The 18,380-nt window shown below is 51.3% G+C and overlaps 1 protein-coding gene across 2 annotated transcripts in view; it reads left to right on the forward strand.

Annotated features, from left to right (window-relative positions):
• Positions 1 to 18,380, forward strand: part of LOC144113945 (N-acetylgalactosamine-6-sulfatase-like) — a 65,112-nt gene that overhangs the window by 16,987 nt on the left and 29,745 nt on the right. For both annotated transcript variants that reach the window (XM_077647359.1, XM_077647358.1), the window contains one exon: positions 535 to 638. In XM_077647359.1, coding sequence (XP_077503485.1) covers positions 535 to 638 — 104 coding nt within the window. The remainder of the gene's footprint in view (positions 1 to 534; positions 639 to 18,380) is intronic.

The following is an 18,380-nucleotide window of genomic DNA, read 5'->3' on the forward strand; positions in this document are numbered from 1 at the left end:
GAGTGACGCGAGACGCAGTCATTGCGCTCCGACGCAATGATGCACGGATGTTTCTCAAGCTATCCACGCTTCTAGGCATTCAATACGAATTCGACGAGGATTGTACATGACGTAGAAGACTGGAATTTAGGAAAATTAAAATGTGTGCTCATCAGAAGTGTATGGTTTATGGGGGCTTAACATCCCAAAGTGACTCAGGCTATGTGGCACGCCGTAGTGAAGGGCTCCGGAAATTTCGACCATCTTGGGCTCTTTAACGTGCACTGACATCGCCAAGTACACGGGTCTCTAGCCTTTCGCTTCCATCGAAATGCTACCGCCGCGGCTGGGATCGAACCACGTCTTTCGGGTCAACAGCCGAGCGCCATATCTCCTGAGCCACCGCGGCAGTTGTTTATCCTAAGTTACACCTTGTAATGGAGTTATAGTACAGCTGTTGTGTGGTGTTATTTTTTCTAATGCATGTCGGCCTTGTTCTTGAACCTGGAGGAGCGCTGCTAGATGAGTGAACTAACCGGTCACGGGATTCCGCAGGGGGTAGCAACGGACCTTTCCTGTGTGGCAAGCAGACCACATTCGAGGGCGGCCTCCGAGAGCCCGCGATCGCTTGGTGGCCCGGCACCATCGCGGCTGGAAAAGTGAGTAGTCTCCGAGCCTGCGACCTCACGGCAGAACAGCGCGCGGAAGAGCAGGCTTGCCTGTGCGCCCAATTATGCGCTTGTTAAAGTGAGCATGTGAGTGTAAAGCGTTCATTTCCCTGTAAACATGTCATGACAAAGTAAAAACTAGCTCACAATGGAACAGATGAACGATCCTCAGACGCTAATTTTCCCGCGGGGCACTGGTAAAAGCCGCCGTCACACTTAATATACGTTTTTAGCATGCCATAGAGGTGTAAGCGGAGACGTATACCGGTTTACCGGACCCCTCCTGCGCACGCGCAGTGACGTGGATCGGGCCAAGCGCGGCAGTAATTCGACTCGTTCGCAGGCTCGACTCGAAAGCTGCGCTTCATGTTGTTTGAGCCCCGCCATACACGATGCTCGCTGCGCAGGTCTAGCTTCGATGTTGCGCGCATTGCTCAGCATATACATTTGTTTTGCTGAAGCTGGACTCCTTCGCTCACGACCTCGAGACTATAAAGCGGCAGTTCTCGATGTTCATGTGCCCGCTGTTCAAGTTGCTCGCGAAGCTTGTCTATAGCTTTGATGTTGCGCGCAATGCTGAGCGTATGTTTTCGAGTGGTTGTTACGAAAGCTGGCCGTTACTCTGCCTATAGGCATAGCAACAGCAGAAATCTTTTGAGTACGCCATATCAGTGGGCTTATAATATTTTAGTATGCAAGGGAAGACCTCCATTAAGCATAGTCGCAAGCACGTTCACGGCCGCCGTCTCGGCCGTCGAATAGACGTGAAAATATGGCTGGTTGGAACTTTTGTAACGTGTGTAGGGTGGGGTAAAAGGAATCACGCGCAGGGGCGCGCGCATTGTCCCAGGCCGTTTTCAACTTTCGACGTTGTTAAAGCTTTTATGACCATGCATACGGCAGGCTGACATGTTGTTGTGCATTGTTTTTAAATTATTTATGAAGTACACACTAATTTTTTTTCTTGCCTTGTACCTTTCCTAATAAGGGGTTGCCATACCAAATCTTGCTTTATTTACCGTGGTAGCCCAGGCTGCTGGGCGTTATGCGCGACGATTTCACGACAGAAACCAGCGTTCTCTAATCACTGGACGCCGGCAGTTTCGCTATCGTTGGGAAAAAGTTGCCGGCGAAAATATTCGCTCCGCTGTTGAGTGCGTCGATGCGGGCAGGGCTTGACGAAGAGTTACGCGTTTTTTCAGCCCCGCCTCGTTCACTGGTGAATCACGGGTGCAGTGCTGCTGCGCGACACTTCCGCGGTGGAGGCGGCGATCTAAAGGGGACAGTATATACCGTGCTGGGTACCTCGGCCGCTGTCCCGACAGCAAAGACGTCGACTCTGCAAAGGCTGCCGGCAGTGCACGCGTGGTCATCGTCGAATTCAAAGAGAAAACATACCCCACATGCTCCGCCCAAAACCGGCGAATGGACGCGTGCCCGCTATCAGGCGTGTGTTGCAACTTTGTGTGCGCCGCTCGGCGAAAGCTCCGTCGTCGAGCTGCGAGCAATACAGCGTGGGGCGGGCGAAGCTTTCTCCACCTTGTCGGGCCGACTGCTCCGTACGCTGTGTTTTTACGGAGATCAGTGCGTCGGGAAGGGAAGACAGACGCTGTTCGCATGTTTGCCCGGCCGAAAAGCCGCGAAGACGCCCCGTAGTCGACGGGCAGCTGCGCGAGAAAAATTGGTTGTGGTTTAGCTCTGGTTAACCCTAGCAGAATAGCGAAAGCTTCGCCTCCTCGGCCCGTCGTCTACGCAGCGTCTCATTCCGAGAACTCAAACGACTTCTTCTAGCCGCATCCTCGTTAGAGAGAGAGAGAGAGAACAACTTTATTTGCCACTTGAGGTTTGGGAGTTAGGGCAGGTGGACTGAGTGTGGCCCCCAGTTGGGAGCGACGTCTTGAGCTCACGAGACGAGTGCGAGGTTTGTCTTCCTGTCTGGTCTTGCAAGAAGTTGGATCCAAACCTCCAAAAACGGAGCTAGCAGTAAAGTTTGTGGGGACGGGTTGCCCTCGCATCCCCATAGGATGTGTGCCTGAGTGGCAAACTCTGGGGTCGCAATTAGGACAGACGGAGTCATATTCCCCGTCAGTGATGAGGTATAGTCGAGAATGACAGAAAATCGAATTGGTCTGCAGTCTGCGAAGCATGGTGGCTTGCGCTCGGTCGAGGTCGGGGTGGGGAGGCGGGTACACGCATCTTGTCTCCTTGTAGAAGTTGGCGATTTCCGCATAGGATAGGGGGGCCTCGGCGAGAGCATACGGGTTCGAAGGGGTCGGCTTCCCGGTTGTTTAGGCATCGGGCTAAAAGATCGACCCCTTCGTTGCCAGAGCTCTCCGCGTGGGTGGGTGCCCAAACTAAGCTTACAGTGCGGTCGAGAGTGCAGCCGCGGAGGATGTGTGCGGCAGCCTCCGCATCTTCGTTACGGTGCTTCTCGAGTCATGCGGTGCGTTCTTCTGGCGTCTCTTGAGCGCGTTGTCTCTTCCTCGCTTCGTTCTGTCGTTGTTGCGTCTCTTTCGCGCTCTCCGTAACGACTACAATACAATCCAGTCCTTTCAGATTTCCAGTAGCAGACACAATGGCTCTCCCAGCGTTACCATTTCAAAGCCAAATGAGAGAAGCGTCAATTTTCCAGTGGAATGCCCGTGGACTCAATTCCCGCATTTCGGACATTCGCGAATACGTCTATAAACACAGACTTCCCATCCTTATGATTTGTGAGGGCAGTTTACAAAATCCCATCCGAATTTCTGGCTATGAAGCGTTTGCATCCTCCACGCACAGGGGAAATAGCAACGTCATCCTCTACATTCGAAGGGAGTTTACTTATGTGCACCATACGGTTCCCCCTCACAACCATAACCAGTACGTCTGTGTAACGGTGAAAATGCGCACCCTGACGTTTACGCTTGTGGGGACGTACTCAACTCCAACAACAAGGTTTGACGCCGACAGGCTGAGGGACTTGTTGGCTGCCACACCTGGGCCTTGAATCGTCACTGGCGATTTTAACGCGCAGCACGCCACGTGGGGAGGCATCCGGATGAATTCGAAGGAAAGAAACTTGTCTGTTTCGCATCTGACCACGATCTACAATGCCTTAACGACGGTTCGCCAACGTAGATTCGCGGGCTTTCTTACAGCAGTTGTCTGGACTTGACGTTTGTGTCTCGGTGCCTTGCGAGATGCGTCTGGTGGTTTGCCGACGTAGAAACGCATGGAAGTGACCACATCCCCATATATATTATTCTTCCTGGTCTCGCTGAATGCAGATCTGCCAAACGTTTGCAAGGAATAGAATGGACTATTTTTAAAACCTTTATGGAGGAATCCTGCAGAGAAGACATTACAACATACATTGAAGAGCGCATCAAGGAGGCTATGAAACACGCGAGATGCTTCTTCACTGCAAAGCCAAAGTTCACACACTTCGATGTGGAGCTGCAGCACCTCCGATCACTTCGACGAAGAGCAGAGAGAACATACAGGCGCACAAAGTCGCTGCTCGACTTAAGGGATGCAAGGCGCACAGAGAAGAAAATTCAGCGCAAAATTCAAATCTTACCGTTGGAAAGAATTCTGTGAATCACTGGATCCTCGAAAGCCTCTCTCACGAATCTGGAGTGTGGTGCGTGGTTTGCGAACAGCTCGTCAGCAGCTGCAACCATTCAAGTCTCTCGCACTTCACCAAGAACGTAGCGAAGCGGAGATTGGTGAACATTTTTGCGCAAGAATAGCAGGTCCCAGGAACCAATCCACAACTCTGAATTGCGGCGAAGTGCCTAGATCTAGGGATTCACGAATGGACCTTCTTTTCTCCATGGAAGAACTAGACACCGCCATGGCCGGTTGCAGACGGTCTTCATCGAGGGGGCCCGACGGAGTAACATACTCTGCACTTGCAAACCTTGGTCAGGAGGCTCGATGTGTTCTTTTAGACCACTTAAACTCATCATGTTGTACGGGTACAATTCCGGACGTGTGGAAATCAAGTCGTCTGGTTCCAGTCCTTAAACCTCGAAAATCGCCGCTTGACCTAGCATCGTACCGCCCAATCGCATTGGCTAGTTGCGTGGGCAAACTCATGGAAAGGATGGTACTAACGCGAATTGAGTGGTACCTGGAGCGCTATCAAATTTACCCAGATATAGCGTCCGGGTTTCGGCGGGGACGTTCTTCTATTGATAGCGTGATTCACCTGGTTCCAGCAGTTCAACATCAGAAGCATCTGAAGCGCTTGACCGCGGCGTTGTGTCTGAATGTTAAAGGGGCGTATGATAACGTCACTCATCAATCTATTTTGGACTCTCTGGAAGGTGCAGAACTTGGTGGTCGCATGTTCTGCTGGATACGCAGTTATCTATCTAACCGATCACTATTTATGCAGACTGAAGACGGACCAACATCTTCACATTACACTTCCCGCGGTGTCCCACAGGGTGGAGTACTCAACCCAACGCTTTTCAATTTTGCGCTTATCGGCCTTGTCGATATACTACCACAGTCGGCAAGAGTCTCAGTCTATGCAGATGATATTTGTATCTGGACATCAAGAGTTACGTGACCACAAGTTCGAGCAAGGCTTCGAAAGGCGGCAAGAATTCTTGCAGCCTACCTCCGCCTGCAAGGCCTAGAGATTTCTACTGAAAAAAATGTTTCGTTGTTGCCTTTACACGCAAGAGCACGTCCCATTACCCCGTACGCATAAATGGGTCAACAATACCCTATGAAAGAAGCCATCGCTTCCTCGGAGTAATCATCGATCGTAATCTAACATGGAGCCCACATGTCTCGTACATGAAAAGGCGACCGACATCGATCGTTCACGTTCTCTCCTTTCTCGGAGGGAAGTCGTAGGGAGCATCAGGGCAGTCGATGCTCCAGCTGAACACGGCGTTATTCATGGGATTCCTTCGGTACAGTATCCCTGCACTAGGAAACTTGAGGAAAACGAACATACGGTGTCTGCAAAGTGTTCAGTCTCAAGCTCTGCGGACGAGCCTAGGACTGCCAAAATGCGCCTCTACAGCCGCAACAGTACTCATCGCTCAGTAGAATCCAGTGACTGCCTATGTCACAATCGAAGCCTTGAGAGTGCATATTCCTCACCTTTCTCGGATTCCAGCGCACCGTCTTACCAGTCTTCCTGCTAACCGGCCGACTACATCGTTTGCGAAAATTATTGATGCCCATCGCGATTTCCTACGAATTCAATTCACACCAGCCTCTAGACCGTCTTCTGCATTATGGAGTCTGCACCAACCACGTGTGCTTCTTTCGATACCGGGTATCAAAAAGAAGGCTGATTTATCGACGGCAGCACTAAAACAGACAACTCTAGAATATTTGCTTGAGAAACACGGACACCGACTGCACGTACACACCGATGGCTCAGTGACCCCTTCCAGTTCCTCGGTCTCCGTAGTCATCCCCGTAAGGACCATAGTTAATAAAGTGAAAACATCACACCGGACTCCAACGACTGGTGCAGAACTTACTGCTATTCGTGTCGCCATTGAGCATATCAGTGCAGAAACTCCCCAGCGGTGGTCTGTTTTCACCGATCCAAAGGCCGCCCTCGAAGCGTTACAATCTGCTCTTCGTGATGGGTTCCATGAACAACTTGTCGCCGAAATCCGAGACCTCCACCACACAGCAATCAACAAAGGGCTCGATATTGTTTACCAATGGCTGCCATGACACAGCGGAATCGCAGGCAACCACCGCGCGAACGAGGCCGCGCGAACTGCTCATCATGGGGGGAGGGGGGGGGTTGTGTGTCCATCCTCATCCCGAGAACCGACGAAGCGGGTAGGCTTAGACCACTGTCGCGGGATGTCACGCTTGCCGCGTGGAGTTCAGGCCAATTCTCGCATTCGCGTTTCAAATCCACAGACCCAGATCTGAAGCTTCGGCTTCCATCCGGCTTACCACGACGTGAAGCAACTTTATTGTGTCGCCTGTGGCTTCGTGTAGCTTTCACCAAACACTACTCCTTCTTAATAGGCATGGCTGATAGCCTTGCATGTGCCATCTGGAGGTGTGATGAGAGAATAGCCCACATTCTTTGTGAATGCCTTGCCTACAGCGCCGAAAGACCGTCTCTCTGCCGTGCACTGGAGCCTCTCGACTTGCGCCCACTGACGGAAACGCAGATGCTCGGCCACTGGCCGCGGCGGTCGTCGGCGGTGAAGGCCTCCAAGCCACTGCTCGGCTTTTTGAAGACTTGTGGCCTGCCTGCACGATAGGCTGTTACTTTACTGAACGCTGTGACTTCGCATAGTGACTAATTTCCTGCAACTGTATTTTCTCCTTCATCTTTTTTCCCCTCACCCATTTCCCCCCGTGCAGGGTAGAAACCGGCCATTCGTCTGGTTAACCTCCCTGCCTTTCCTCCTCCTCCTTCACCTTCTCCTCCTACATACGGCATGCGCCGCGACGAGCTGAAATGTCTCGCTGGCTGACGTAGTAAAGCTTTCGCTTTAAAAGGCGCACAAAACGCCGCTGCGTGATCGGCATGCACTGCGCAGCCGCCGCGCCTTCCGACACTTCCTTCAGTGAGGCGGCCGTCTGCGCGGCTTTTGACCTGCGGGCAAGCGCGGAAGGCAAAACGTTTTGGGAAAGAGAAGAGGGCGAAAAAAAAGAACGTGCCTAGAAGCGAGGTTGTGTGCGCTTCTGCCAACCAATGTGTGTCAGAGAGAGAGAGAGCGACTCACTAATTACACGCAAACCTGTTGTAATCAGCTGTAACTGTGACAGCTGCAACCTCCACGCCTTCCTTTGCCCACAACTCTCTTTATCGGTGTTTTGCACAGCGATTCGAGTGCCCGCCTGTAGCTTAACGCTAAGATTCAATAACCTAAAGCAGGCGCGAACCCGGTTATTACCTGGGCGGCCAGACTTCGCGAACGCTCTTTTGCCTGAACACGGCCAGCTTTTGTACAGTATCTGGGTTCCGACGTAAACACGTGAGCGCATGTCAATATGAGCATTGAATAAACCCGCGGAAGTGTCTTTCTGCCAGCTTTAACGCCAGACTACTTACGTGTAGAGATCAAGCAGGCATTTCGAAAGCGCTGGCTACGCAATCGTGCCTACATTTTTTTTTTTCAATCGCAGCCCAATGACATTTTTAGTTTCGCTGCATTGCTTGCCAGGCGTGCAAACTCGCGCAGCTTAGCCGTATCACGAGTGCAAAAAATTTCACAACTTAGCCGGAGTACCCGGGTTCGAACCCGACCGCGGCGGCAGCGTTTCGATGGAGACGAAACACTAAGGCGCCCGTGTGCTGTGCGATGTCCGTGCACGTTAAAGATCCCCAGGAGGTCGGCATTATTGCGGAGCCCTCTACTACGGTACTTCTTTCGTCTTTTCTTCTTTCACTCCCTCTTTTATTCCTTCTCTTACGGCGCGGTTCTGGTGTCAGCCTTAATGTGAGGCATATTCTTCGCCATTTCCTTTCCCCAAAAACCAATCTTCAATTTTTTTCGTTGCGTGCAGAGGTTTGTCACGTGATCGTTGGTGAGCGCTTGCCCCACCCGAAGACGAAGAGAATAGACTTTTGAAGCGAAAGCTTTACTGGCCGCGAACTTGTGATTTCGCCCTGGTGGCACCCCGAGGAGGCACACGACGTCACAACGCGCGCTTCGCCGCAGATATTTCTCTCTCTCTCGCTCCCTAGTCACTACTGCGCATGCGCCACTTGTAGCACCGAGCCACAGGTGTTCCGCCGCTGCGCAGCACCACGCCTTTCCTCAAAATCCAACTTTCACTTTTCAGTTTTCTCTTTCTTCTTTCTCTCCCTCATTAGTACTTTCCTTTACGGTGCGGTTCGGGTGTCCACCGAGATATGTGAGACGGTTACTGTGCCATTTCCTTTCCTAAAAACCAAACACAACAAGTGAGCCGACGGCGTTCATAGAGTTCATTGGAGATGACTTTTCAAAGGCCGTTCATTTTCACGAAAGGAAAGGTGCACAACCGGCTCCGTGGGCCAGTGGAGACCTCAATATCGCTTTCATGTACGCGGCGTTGGTGTACAACTGCAAAGGCCTGCTTTGATTGCGATCCGCACACTGGATAGGCAGCGCGCCCTCCCTGCCACCCTAGGAGGTGAAATGCAGTTAATGGTTGATCGCGAGAGATTGATCACCCAATGAACGCGGCAGCCTAGCTATTGCTGCAGTGCCTCATGTCTGCCACAACTCTGCCAGCGCTAAAGCATTCAGGCCACATCTCTCTCCCACCATCGCCACATGTATCAAAACACGACTGAGGCGTCCACATATCCAGGGAGCAAGTTATGCGCCCTTCCTTTCCTCAAAGCCATAGCCGTCTGGAATATTGTCAACTCCAACGCCAATGAACGCAGTGAACGCCAACATTTTACGCTTCGTATATCCTGGATTAGCTGAGCTAATACACATAAAGTTTTAGGAACGCAACGACGCAGTAGCTGCAGCCTAGCGCGTCGCAGGCGTTTCTTACCACTCACTGCCCTCGCCTCGCCGCATTGGGGTTGCTGCAGTGCGGACAGCACATGCATTCTTTTCCAACGTTGTAGACAGAGCTCTCAAAAGCTGGTTTTAAAATCCCACGCGTTCGTTGAATTGCCGTGACACTATGCGCAACAACAAGGTTATTGCGAAGGTGTAGCGAACAGTGCGATCCAGCATTCAACCATACCTGGTGCAAAAATGCACGTCGGGGGCCATAGCATGTCAGTAAGAGCTCGTGACACAACTGAATTTCTTATAACTTTCCGCTGGTCCGACTTTATGCACCGGTTTATCACTGCGGTGGCAATGTGACGTGACTCCAATATCGAAGGAAAAAGATACTATTTAACAAGTCGAGAGTTGGACGAAAACTCGTCTGGTCGGGGACGATCATAATAAAACTTAAAAGGAGGACGCCGACCAAAAGTAAAAAACAACAAAAAACAACAAAATGACGTTTCGGCTCCCGTACGGGAGCCTTGTTCACAATGAGAAGGATTAGAAAGTGCATCAGGATTAAATACGTTTGAAAACAGGGCGCAGGGAGCGTGCGTATACAGGAGTTAGATTTCCAGTGTTGCGATTGAGGGTGCGATTAGTCGTTTGAATGAATAATTATTCGAGGTGAAGGCGACGGTACAGATTCTTTTCAGTTGCCAGCACGTGGGCCCTACCCCAGTCAATATCGTGGCCAGTTGATACGGAGTGTTCGGCGATAGCATTAGAGTTCACTTTTTTGTTTTTAACGTCATTACAATGTTCTTTTAGGCGTCTATTAAAATCACCAGTCTCGCCGATGTAGACGCTGTCACAATCAGAGCAGGGGACGCTGTAAACAACGCCAGGGTACTTTTCTTTGGGGAGAACGTCTTTGACGTTAACCAGCGCATGCCGAAGTTTCCTTGTGGGGACATGGGCAACGAGAACTTGGAATGTGCGCAGAATACGCGCCAAGGCTTCGCTTATTCCAGGTGTGTAGGGAACAGCGGCACGTTTCAGAGGGGACAACACGGGAGTTTCACGTGTCGGGCAAGATAACTGCTTTTCAGCGGATGCCACAAAAGCAGCTGGGTACTCGTTTCGCGCGAGTTCTTGCCGTACAGTACCAAAGTCGACTGCCCGATCTTCAGGAAAACTGCATATGCGTTCTGCGCGTTTGAACAAGGTTGTGGCAACAGATTTCTTTTGATTAGCCCGGTGCACAGATTTGAAGTTAAGGTATCTTCCGGTGTGGGTGGGTTTCCTGTAGACGCTGAATGATAGCTTTCCACTGTTTCGTTTTACCAATACGTCCAGGAAGGGCAACGCGCCATTAATTTCTTCTTCGACGGTGAAATCAATCGCTTCTTCAATGGAATTTAAATGGGACGAAAAGGCCAGCAAATCATCTTTCCGAATGAGGCAGAAGCAGTCATCTACATATCTAAGAAAGATTCTTGGCGGTGATGGGGATGTTTCAAGGGCACGGCGCTCAACAAATTCCATAGTCAGATTCGCGACAGTCACTGAGATAGAGGCGCCCATTGGTGTGCCCTGAAGTTGTCGGTAAAAAGAGCCTTGGAAGACGAAATAAGTGTTGTCCAGGCAGAACTGTAAGAGCCTGCGGAGATCTGGAATGTCAATGGGGGTCCTTTGTGGTAAACAATTGTCAGCTTGAAGGGCAGCAGAACACACTTGTACGGCGAGGTCAACGGGAACGCATGTGAAAAGCGACTTGACGTCAAACGAAACCCTGTACTCGTCATCGTCCGGTGATACGTCGCTTACCTTCTTGATGAAGTCAGTCGAGTTGCGTACGTGTGTTGAGACGAGACCGACAAGTGGCCTGAGGATCCGGTGAAGGTAGCTGGATAAACTGTGAAGAGGAGAACGACTGTAGTCTACGATGGGCCGCATCGGCATACCAGGTTTGTGCACCTTTGGAAGCCCGTAGAGAGCGGGGGCGGAACCATTCGTGCACGACAGTTTGAAGTAAAGTGCTTTGTGGGAAGGAGGAACGAATTTGAACACGTCAGAAAGAAGTCTTTGTAAAGCGCGCTGCACCTTTGCGGTCGGGTCCTTGTCGAGACGGGAGTAGGTGGCGTCATCTTGCAGTAGGCTTTGCATTCTGCTTATGTAGTCATTGCGGTCCAGAAGAACTGTCGTGTTTCCTTTGTCTGCTGGAAGTATAACAAGATCCATGTTCTTGCGAAGGCTCCTCACAGCTTCACGTTGTTCAGTGGTCAGTGGGGACGTGTGATGCTGCGGGTGGTACCTGGAGAGGACGCTGACAGCACGAGTCCTTGCTTCATCTCGGCGCGAAGTTTCAACCTGGTTAACCGCGTTTTCCACGGCACACACAAGTTTTTTGGCATCCAGGGTAGGTCCAGTGTTGAAATTTAGGCCCAGGTTTAAAACAGAAAGCTCGGCGCTGTTGGGTTTATAAGAAGAAAGGTTATGGACAACCGTTGAAGGCGCAGCTTTCTCTGTAGTTGAAGGGAGCGTAAGGAGTTGACGTAACTTGTTATTGTGTGCACGGTCAGCGGACCGAGGCACCATGGTTGCTTTATGATTGGCATGCAGATGAATGCTAGGAAATTCCTTCGGGTAGCGGGATTCCAGGCGGCGGCGGGCGAAAAAGGCTTCATTTTCCATTGCTCTAAGTTTTTCTTTGCATTCAAGTATCCTGGCTTGGAGGAGCGAACGTTCAGCCTTCGCAATAAGCCCGAAGGGTGTGCAGACGGGACGAATCAAACGAAGCGATCGTGGAATAAGTGCTAAACACTTGCACGTCATGTTGAATTGAAGATGGCCTTTGAACGATGCGACACGGGTGACCAGGGATACGTACTGACGGATGCTTGTGACGATGGGTTGGCCGTACGCCCGGCGAAGGTTGATGAAGTCGAGAGTTGGACGAAACCTCGTCTGGTCGGGGACGATCATAATAAAACTTAAAAGGAGGACGCCGACCAAAAGTAAAAAAAAAAGACAAAAAACAACAACAAAATGACGTTTCGGCTCCCGTACGGGAGTCTTGTTCACAATGAGAAGGATTAGAAAGTGCATCATTATTCATTCAAACGACTAATCGCACCCTCAATCGCAACACTGGAAATCTAACTCCTGTATACGCACGCTCCCTGCGCCCTCTTTTCAAACGTATTTAATCCTGATGCACTTTCTAATCCTTCTCATTGTGAACAAGGCTCCCGTACGGGAGCCGAAACGTCATTTTGTTGTTCTTTTTTTGTTTTTTACTTTTGGTCGGCGTCCTCCTTTCAAGTTTTATTATACTATTTAACACACTCTCACGACTGGAGCTCATTGCATATCCCGATGCAGGTCAATGGTGGCCGCATTTGTTTACACTGAAAGCGTTTACTGATTTGTGGACACTTTGTTCACTCAATGGTATAGCCCAGTTACCGATTTATTTATGTTTTCATGTATTTAAGTCAACTGCCTGACTCTGTTATCGGTTGTGGGCATTCTGCTTTATGAGTGGTGACGCAAAAAAGATGGTAAGATTCATCTCCGCAGAGCAGTAGGAAGCGCGCTGGAGAGTAAATGGACGCCGGCTGCTTGGCTATGGTTGGAAAAAGTTGCCGGCGAAAATATTCGACCCGCTGTAGAGTGCGTCGATGCGGGCAGGGCTTGGAGAGGCGTTACGCGTTTTGTCAGCCCCGTCTCGTTCACTGATCAATCACGGGTGCAATGCTGCAGCGCGACACTTCCGCGGTGGAGGTGGCAATCTAAAGGGGACAGTATGTACCGTGCTGGGTACCTCAGCCGCTCTCCCGACAGCAAAGACGTCGACTCTCCCCAGGCTTCCGGCAGTGCACGCGTGGCCATCGTCGAATTCAGAGAGAAAACATTCCCCACATGCTCCGCCCAGAACCGGCGCCTGTACGCGCGCCCGCCATCGGGCGTATGCTGAAACTTTGTGTGCGCCGCTCAGCGAAAGCTCCGTCGTCAAGCTGCGAGCAATACAGCGTGGGGCGGGCGAAGCTTTCTCCACCTTGTCGGGCCAACTGCTCCGTACGCTGTGTTTTTACGGAGATCAGTGCGTCGGGAGGGAAGAGAGAGGCTGTTCACATGTTTGCCCGGCCGAAAAGCGGCGAAGACGCCCCGTAGTCGACGGGCAGCTGCGCGAGAGAAATTTACTGCGGTTTAGCTCTGGGTAACTCTAGCTGAATAGCGAAAACTGCGTCTCCTCGGCCCGTCGTCTACGCTGCGTCTCTTTCCGAGAACTCAAACCGGTCTCTTCCGCAGTGGAAGAGTCACTCAAGGGACGTGGCACGACTTCTAGCCGCATCATCGTTAGAGAGAGAGAGAGAGAACAACTTTATTTGCCACTTGAGGGTTGGGAGTTAGGGCAGGTGGGCTGAGTGTGGCCCCCAGTTGGGAGCGACGTCTTGAGCCCGCGAGACGAGTGCGAGGTTTGTCTTCTTGTCTGGTCTTGCAAGAAGTTGGATCCAAATCTCCTAGGAGTGAGCTGGCAGTAAAGTTTGTGGAGGCGGGTTGCCCTCGCATGCCCAGAGGAGATGTGCCTGAGTGGAAAACATTCTGTGGTCGGAATTAGGATAGACGGAGTAATATTCCCCATCAGTGAGGAGGTATGATCGAAAATGACTGAGAATCGAATTGGCCTGCAGCCTGCGAAGCATGTTTGCTTGCGCTCGGTCGAGGTCGGGATGCGGAAGCGGGTACACGCGTCTTGTCTCCTTGTAGAAGTTGGTGATTTCCGCATAGGATAGGGGGGCCTCTGCGAGAGCATACGGGTTCGAAAGGGTCGGCTTCCCGGTTGGTTAGGCATCGGGCTAAAAGGTCGACCCCTTCGTTGCCAGAGCTCTCCGCGTGGGCGGGTGCCCAAACTAAGCTTACAGTGCGGTCGAGAGTGCAGCCGCGGAGGATGTGTGCGGCAGCCTCCGCATCTTCGTTACGGCGCTACCCGAGTCATGCGTTCTTCTGGCGTCTCTTGAGCGCGTTGTCTCTTCCTCGCTTCGTTCTGTCGTTGTTGCGTCTCTTTCGCGCTCTCCGTAAGGACTACAATACAATCCAGTCCTTTCAGATTTCCAGTAGCAGACACAATGGCTCTCCCAGCGTTACCATTTCAAAGCCAAATGAGAGAAGCGTCAATTTTCCAGTGGAATGCCCGTGGACTCAATTCCCGCATTTCGGACATTCGCGAATACGTCTATAAACACAGACTTCCCATCCTTATGATTTGTGAGGGCAGTTTACAAAATCCCATCCGAATTTCTGGCTATGAAGCGTTTGCATCCTCCACGCACAGGGGAAATAGCAACGTCATCCTCTACATTCGAAGGGAGTTTACTTATGTGCACCATACGGTTCCCCCTCACAACCATAACCAGTACGTCTGTGTAACGGTGAAAATGCGCACCCTGACGTTTACGCTTGTGGGGACGTACTCAACTCCAACAACAAGGTTTGACGCCGACAGGCTGAGGGACTTGTTGGCTGCCACACCTGGGCCTTGAATCGTCACTGGCGATTTTAACGCGCAGCACGCCACGTGGGGAGGCATCCGGATGAATTCGAAGGAAAGAAACTTGTCTGTTTCGCATCTGACCACGATCTACAATGCCTTAACGACGGTTCGCCAACGTAGATTCGCGGGCTTTCTTACAGCAGTTGTCTGGACTTGACGTTTGTGTCTCGGTGCCTTGCGAGATGCGTCTGGTGGTTTGCCGACGTAGAAACGCATGGAAGTGACCACATCCCCATATATATTATTCTTCCTGGTCTCGCTGAATGCAGATCTGCCAAACGTTTGCAAGGAATAGAATGGACTATTTTTAAAACCTTTATGGAGGAATCCTGCAGAGAAGACATTACAACATACATTGAAGAGCGCATCAAGGAGGCTATGAAACACGCGAGATGCTTCTTCACTGCAAAGCCAAAGTTCACACACTTCGATGTGGAGCTGCAGCACCTCCGATCACTTCGACGAAGAGCAGAGAGAACATACAGGCGCACAAAGTCGCTGCTCGACTTAAGGGATGCAAGGCGCACAGAGAAGAAAATTCAGCGCAAAATTCAAATCTTACCGTTGGAAAGAATTCTGTGAATCACTGGATCCTCGAAAGCCTCTCTCACGAATCTGGAGTGTGGTGCGTGGTTTGCGAACAGCTCGTCAGCAGCTGCAACCATTCAAGTCTCTCGCACTTCACCAAGAACGTAGCGAAGCGGAGATTGGTGAACATTTTTGCGCAAGAATAGCAGGTCCCAGGAACCAATCCACAACTCTGAATTGCGGCGAAGTGCCTAGATCTAGGGATTCACGAATGGACCTTCTTTTCTCCATGGAAGAACTAGACACCGCCATGGCCGGTTGCAGACGGTCTTCATCGAGGGGGCCCGACGGAGTAACATACTCTGCACTTGCAAACCTTGGTCAGGAGGCTCGATGTGTTCTTTTAGACCACTTAAACTCATCATGTTGTACGGGTACAATTCCGGACGTGTGGAAATCAAGTCGTCTGGTTCCAGTCCTTAAACCTCGAAAATCGCCGCTTGACCTAGCATCGTACCGCCCAATCGCATTGGCTAGTTGCGTGGGCAAACTCATGGAAAGGATGGTACTAACGCGAATTGAGTGGTACCTGGAGCGCTATCAAATTTACCCAGATATAGCGTCCGGGTTTCGGCGGGGACGTTCTTCTATTGATAGCGTGATTCACCTGGTTCCAGCAGTTCAACATCAGAAGCATCTGAAGCGCTTGACCGCGGCGTTGTGTCTGAATGTTAAAGGGGCGTATGATAACGTCACTCATCAATCTATTTTGGACTCTCTGGAAGGTGCAGAACTTGGTGGTCGCATGTTCTGCTGGATACGCAGTTATCTATCTAACCGATCACTATTTATGCAGACTGAAGACGGACCAACATCTTCACATTACACTTCCCGCGGTGTCCCACAGGGTGGAGTACTCAACCCAACGCTTTTCAATTTTGCGCTTATCGGCCTTGTCGATATACTACCACAGTCGGCAAGAGTCTCAGTCTATGCAGATGATATTTGTATCTGGACATCAAGAGTTACGTGACCACAAGTTCGAGCAAGGCTTCGAAAGGCGGCAAGAATTCTTGCAGCCTACCTCCGCCTGCAAGGCCTAGAGATTTCTACTGAAAAAAATGTTTCGTTGTTGCCTTTACACGCAAGAGCACGTCCCATTACCCCGTACGCATAAATGGGTCAACAATACCCTATGAAAGAAGCCATCGCTTCCTCGGAGTAATCATCGATCGTAATCTAACATGGAGCCCACATGTCTCGTACATGAAAAGGCGACCGACATCGATCGTTCACGTTCTCTCCTTTCTCGGAGGGAAGTCGTAGGGAGCATCAGGGCAGTCGATGCTCCAGCTGAACACGGCGTTATTCATGGGATTCCTTCGGTACAGTATCCCTGCACTAGGAAACTTGAGGAAAACGAACATACGGTGTCTGCAAAGTGTTCAGTCTCAAGCTCTGCGGACGAGCCTAGGACTGCCAAAATGCGCCTCTACAGCCGCAACAGTACTCATCGCTCAGTAGAATCCAGTGACTGCCTATGTCACAATCGAAGCCTTGAGAGTGCATATTCCTCACCTTTCTCGGATTCCAGCGCACCGTCTTACCAGTCTTCCTGCTAACCGGCCGAGTACATCGTTTGCGAAAATTATTGATGCCCATCGCGATTTCCTACGAATTCAATTCACACCAGCCTCTAGACCGTCTTCTGCATTATGGAGTCTGCACCAACCACGTGTGCTTCTTTCGATACCGGGTATCAAAAAGAAGGCTGATTTATCGACGGCAGCACTAAAACAGACAACTCTAGAATATTTGCTTGAGAAACACGGACACCGACTGCACGTACACACCGATGGCTCAGTGACCCCTTCCAGTTCCTCGGTCTCCGTAGTCATCCCCGTAAGGACCATAGTAAATAAAGTGAAAACATCACACCGGACTCCATCGACTGGTGCAGAACTTATTGCTATTCGTGTCGCCATTGAGCATATCAGTGCAGAAACTCCCCAGCGGTGGTCTGTTTTCACCGATCCAAAGGCCGCCCTTGAAGCGTTACAATCTGCTCTTCGTCATGGGTTCCATGAACAACTTGTCGCCGAAATCCGAGACCTCCACCACACAGCAATCAACAAAGGGCTCGATATTGTTTACCAATGGCTGCCACGACACAGCGGAATCGCAGGCAACCACCGCGCGAACGAGGCCGCGCGAACTGCTCATCATGGGGGGGGGGGCAGGTTGTGTGTCCATCCTCATCCCGAGAACCGACGAAGCGGGTAGGCTTAGACCACTGTCGCGGGATGTCACGCTTGCCGCGTGGAGTTCAGGCCAATTCTCGCATTCGCGTTTCAAATCCATAGACCCAGATCTGAAGCTTCGGCTTCCATCCGGCTTACCACGACGTGAAGCAACTTTATTCCGTCGCCTGTGGCTTCGTGTAGCTTTCACCAAACACTACTCCTTCTTAATAGGCATGGCTGATAGCCTTGCATGTGCCATCTGGAGGTGTGATGAGACAATAGCCCACATTCTTTGTGAATGCCTTGCCTACAGCGCCGAAAGACCGTCTCTCTGCCGTGCACTGGAGCCTCTCGACTTGCGCCCACTGACGGAAACGCAGATGCTCGGCCACTGGCCGCGGCGGTCGTCAGCGGTGAAGGCCTCCAAGCCACTGCTCGGCTTTTTGAAGACTTGTGGCCTGCCTGCACGATAGGCTGTTACTTTACTGAACGCTGTGACTTCGCATAGTGACTAATTTCCTGCAACTGTATTTTCTCCTTCATCTTTTTCTCCCCTCAGCCATTTCCCCCCGTGCAGGGTAGAAACCGGCCATTCGTTTGGTTAACCTCCCTGCCTTTCCTCCCCCCCGCCCCCCCCCCCCCCCCTCCACCTCCTCCTACATACGGCAATCGCCGCGTCGAGCCGAAATGTCTTGCTGGGTGACGTAGTAAAGCTTTCGCTTTAAAAGGCGCACAAAACGCCGCTGCGTGATCGGCATGCACTGCGCAGCCGCCGCGCCTTCCGACACTTCCTTCAGTGAGGCGGCCGTCTGCGCGGCTTTTGACCTGCGGGCAAGCGCGGAAGGCAAAACGTTTTGGGAAAGAGAAGAGGGCGAAAAAAAAGAAAGTGCTTAGGAGCGAGGTTGTGTGCGCTTCTGCCAACCAATGTGTGTCAGAGAGAGAGAGAGACTCAGTAATTACGCGAAAATCT

The sequence above is a fragment of the Amblyomma americanum genome, chromosome 1, assembly GCF_052857255.1.
Source record: "Amblyomma americanum isolate KBUSLIRL-KWMA chromosome 1, ASM5285725v1, whole genome shotgun sequence".
Lineage (NCBI taxonomy): Eukaryota > Metazoa > Arthropoda > Arachnida > Ixodida > Ixodidae > Amblyomma > Amblyomma americanum.